At 40.1% G+C, this 4484-nt stretch overlaps 1 protein-coding gene across 1 annotated transcript; it reads right to left on the bottom strand.

Annotated features, from left to right (window-relative positions):
* Positions 1-982: 982 nt before the first annotated feature.
* Positions 983-3982, bottom strand: LOTGIDRAFT_233398 (hypothetical protein; the record flags this gene model as incomplete). The annotated part of the gene is made up of 4 exons (XM_009059433.1): positions 983-1215; positions 1336-1445; positions 1785-1832; positions 3832-3982. 4 exons carry the CDS (start codon positions 3980-3982, stop codon positions 1072-1074), a joined length of 453 nt encoding a protein of 150 aa, XP_009057681.1. The 3' UTR covers positions 983-1071.
* Between the last annotated feature and the right edge of the window lie 502 nt (positions 3983-4484).

A 4484-nucleotide genomic window follows, 5' to 3' on the forward strand; every position in this document is an offset into this window, starting at 1 on the left:
ACGTTTAGACAAGTGTAAGTACATAAATGTCTTATTTGAGTGTGGTAGATGGCCAGGCAGGGCCCATTTTTTAATGCGGAGATGTAAATATGATGGTTATATTTTACTCGGCACCTGCCTGCACCACCTAATGTTAGAATACGAAATGAGCTGACTCATAACAAAATATTTTGTTAAAAAGTTAGATGACAGATTATGATACACAGCCATCGTGTCTGAATAGCTAGCTGGTAGATTGGTTGGTACAATGACAGTTTTCTGTGTCTAGCTAGCTACTAGATTGCTTGGTACATTGATAGTTTTCTGTATCTAACTAGCAAGTAGATTGCTTGGTAGAGTGACAGTTTTCTGTGTCTCGCTAGCTAGTAGATTGCTTGATACAGTGATAGTTTTCTGTGTCTAGCTAGCAAGTAGATTGCTTGGTAGAGTGACAGTTTTCTGTGTCTAGCTAGCTAGTAGATTGCTTGGTACAGTGATAGTTTTCTGTGTCTAACTAGCTAGTAGATTGCTCGGTACAATGACGGTTTTCTGTGGTCAGAATGCGACTAGAGTATACCAAACTATCCTATCTAACTAGCCAGCAGATTGCTCGGTACAATGACAGTTTTCTGTGGTCAGAAATAGACTAGAGCATACCAAACTGTCCTGTCTAACTAGCCAGCAGATTGCTCGGTACAATGGCAGTTTTCTGTGGTCAGAATGTGACTAGAGCGTACTATCGTGTCTAATTAGCTAGCAGATTGCCCATATCCGTTCCCCATGCGTGATATACTAATGGAATATTGGCACGTTTAGAGCCAGACATAAAATGACATTTTTATGGGAGTTCCTTCAATGAGCACCTAGCACTGTCAAGCTTTTGTACTTATAGTACGTACGAAGTTCGTTATATTAACATTGTGAAGATGTAGCATTCCAATTCAATTTGCCAGAAAGAAAACCCCACACAAATTTCTTCAGGAAAAAAACCTTTTTCTGTAATAGAAATAATTTTATTAAATTGGCTCAACGACATCCACGTTTCACCTTCAAAATAGGATTTTAATATTTGATTTTAAGTTGGTATTTAACTTAATATCCATTAAAACATGTAGAATTAACATAGGCTCCACAAGAACCATCGCGGTCGTTCCAAAACGTGGTGTCTGGACACTGCATTACGTAGGGAATCCACCCGACACACGACAGAAAACTGGTACAGTCGTTATTGGGCATCTGAAAGAGCCCATCCGATTGTTCACAGGAGAACCCATGAAAGGCGGGGTGTGCCTCTAAAGGTATACAGTTACCCAGCTGGGAGTAGAACAGGGTGTTGTTGGGGCAGGCTGTTCTTACCCCCACGCCGCCTCCACAGTGAAAGAAGAAGCGAAGGTCGCTCGCATCTTCGAAATATCCGTCAGAATAAGGACAGTTTGGATCTTGCTGTTGTGTCGCCATTATTAAAACTGAAAGGACAAAAAGGAAGTTGTTATGATTTATGCTAATGTTATATTAATGTGGATGAGCAATGCCAGTTAATGTGTAACACGACCCCCGACTGATATAACTCATTAATTGACGTATTGCGCAAGTAGACGGAACATTTAAGATTTGTCTCCTTTGATGAAAAGGTCGTGGTTATCTTGTCCGCGATACGTCAATTGGTTTGGTATTTGATTGATTGGTTGAGCATTCTAACCAACCAGAACATGTTCCAAAACAATTTTTTAAGATCATGGATGGTAAGGAGATTCACCCAAAAACACGAAACGAATCATCTGCTTTTTAATATTTTGTAGACCTACCTGAGAGAACGAAAGCGGAAGACAATAAATACATCATGGTGAAAAAAACTGAAAATAGAATTTTAAAAAATGTCATTGGTCTATCTACCATTAAGTATTCGGCAATCCTCGGCTGTTTCCGTAAAACTTAATCTGTTGCACAGCGAGATTTCACGGTACGTCCTTTTCCGTTAGTGCTTTGCCAGATTCAGCTTTACGGAAACTTTCGAAGATTGCTGAAAGGTTGTCATTCTGCCATAGACGTCCGTCATGAGATTTACTCAGCGTGTTTGTTAGACCAAGTCATTTTATATTCTTTTACAGCAAAGTATCTTGAATTAAAGTTGAATTGCTTGAATTTATGAAATCAATTATTAAATCACTGCTATAAGGTTGGCCCACGTCGACTGACGCTTCAAGACATCTCAACGGAATAGAACTGTCGAAAACTTGACCGAATATAGGATGGTCGTAGATTCTGGCTACTCCGATCGCTGACAACTGATAGCGATGGATGACAACTGATAGCATCGGATGACAAATGATAGAAACGGATGAAAGCCAATACCAACGGATGGGAGCTGATGACAGGTGATGGAAACTGATAGTAATGCATGACAACTGATAGCAACGAATGGCTACTGATAGCAACTAATGGCTACTGATAGCAACGAATGGCAACTGATAACAACAGAAGGCAGCTTAAACGAAAAACACTTAGTTTTAGAGGAAGAACCACAGACGTCTGAACATTGGAATGGTTCAATATGATGCTATCAGCATCACGTATACACAATACAAAGTTTAGAAAAACATCTTAAAAGCTCTTTTAGTCGAAATCCGAGCAATGGCTCTGGCCAAAATAAGTCAAATTAAACTTGATGCTGAGTAGAAAGAGTAAGCATACTCTAACCGGTAAGTAAGTCCACGTACCTGAAATTTATGTCTTATCTGTAACTCTATGTCGTACCTGTAACTCTGTGTCGTATCTGTAACGTGAGTGTAACCAAACTGTAGTATACGACTGTCCTTGTTGCTGTCTACCTTACCTTCCGATGATCAACTATTGTTAAAGCCTCTACCCACTGTCTTATTATTAGTCATTTTTTCAATCAACATTTAAATTTTTTGAACATGGAAATGTCAGGGTTTGGGTGGTGAAAGTATGTTAAAGAGAGGTTGTGTGCAGTGCCGTATTTAGAGGGCAGGCCATTGGGCGATGGTCATGTCATTCCCTCCTTCACCACTTTACCCTTCACGCTTGTGCCATCTTCTGGTATGTTAAGAATACACCCGTGGTTCTGTGTACAATGCAATTTTATTGGTTTTATCTAGTTCCCATGCTGACGGGGAGGGTCAAACTCTGATCTCGGCGTAGGCCGAGATAATATCGTATGATTTTTCATCCCGGTTGCCCATACAGTTCAGAGGGGCTGACACAAAGAAAGCGTATAGTCACTAAGATTATACAATAAACTGAGGCCCCGTCAGCTACAGGCCGTGCATTTGAAAGATCCCTCGACATTTGGAAATCGAAAAAGAGTTGACTGAACCCGCTGTTCTGGCTGCTGCCCTTCTACAATCCTCACCTCCTCATATAAAAGTAGAGTAACACCCCCTTGTCCGAAACGACACTACTGATCCAAAAGGTACCCCACACCCCTTCACTCTAACTGGCAAACTGTCTCTTTAATATTGAGAGAGAGTAATTGGGTGAATATTTAACTCTGGTCTGTAGGTGAATTTGTTACAAGTCATTTCGTTTTTCTTTTATCAATTTAAAATGCCGTGTGGTATTTTTTGAGTTGAAAGTTATGTTTAATAAGAAGTGACATGTTTAGCAGTCCATTAGAAGGTGGGTAAAAAATACACAACGACCTCGGAAATATTTTATTTCTTTTTTGTGTCGCTCATGTTTACGAAAATATATATCACAAAAAGGAAAGGTATACAAGCGTCAAGTGTGTATTATATTGGCTTACAAACACAAAGGTCAAAGAATACAATAAAAAATTTTGTGAGATGCATAACTTTATTGAAAGGATGCGCTTTAAAAAAAAATTCTGACAACAAAAAAATCCATCTCCCCTTCCCTTTAGCCCTTCCCCATCTCCCTCCCCAATCTCATCCCCTCCCATATCTCTCTCATCTTCCCTCCCCAATCTCCTCCCTCCCCCATCTCTCTCATCTTCCTTCTCCTCCCTCCCCATCTCTCTCATCTTCCCTCCCCAATCTTCTCATCTTCTCTCCCAATCTCCTCCCTCCCCCATCTCTCTCAGCTTCCCCCATCTTCCCTCCCCGCTTCCCAATCTCCTCCCTCCCCTACGATTTTACAATTCTGCGAAATATAAATCCAAGATTTAAATGGTATAGCATAGACCAAGTTGAAAATTCATATTTCAAAAACAGAAGGTTGAAAATTTCAAAAGAAATAAGATGGTGCCCTTACTTTAATCCACGATTAAACTCGACACAGTGGGGTGGCTATCTAAATCACAAAATTTCATGTTGAAAAATGAAAAGATTATATATCATTTCGTTTCATCATACATAATAAGATCATTCCAACTTTTTATTGCAGCCAGCGTCAAGAAAAGGGTTTTCTAATGACGTCTACGTTATTTATAGACGTTAAGCTGCGTTTACCGAACACGCGGTATGCGTATTGCGAGACGCGGCAACGGAATGCGGTAACGTGGCGGTATCACTTCAAGTTTCATA

This window comes from Lottia gigantea (assembly GCF_000327385.1).
Source record: "Lottia gigantea unplaced genomic scaffold LOTGIsca_39, whole genome shotgun sequence".
Lineage (NCBI taxonomy): Eukaryota > Metazoa > Mollusca > Gastropoda > Lottiidae > Lottia > Lottia gigantea.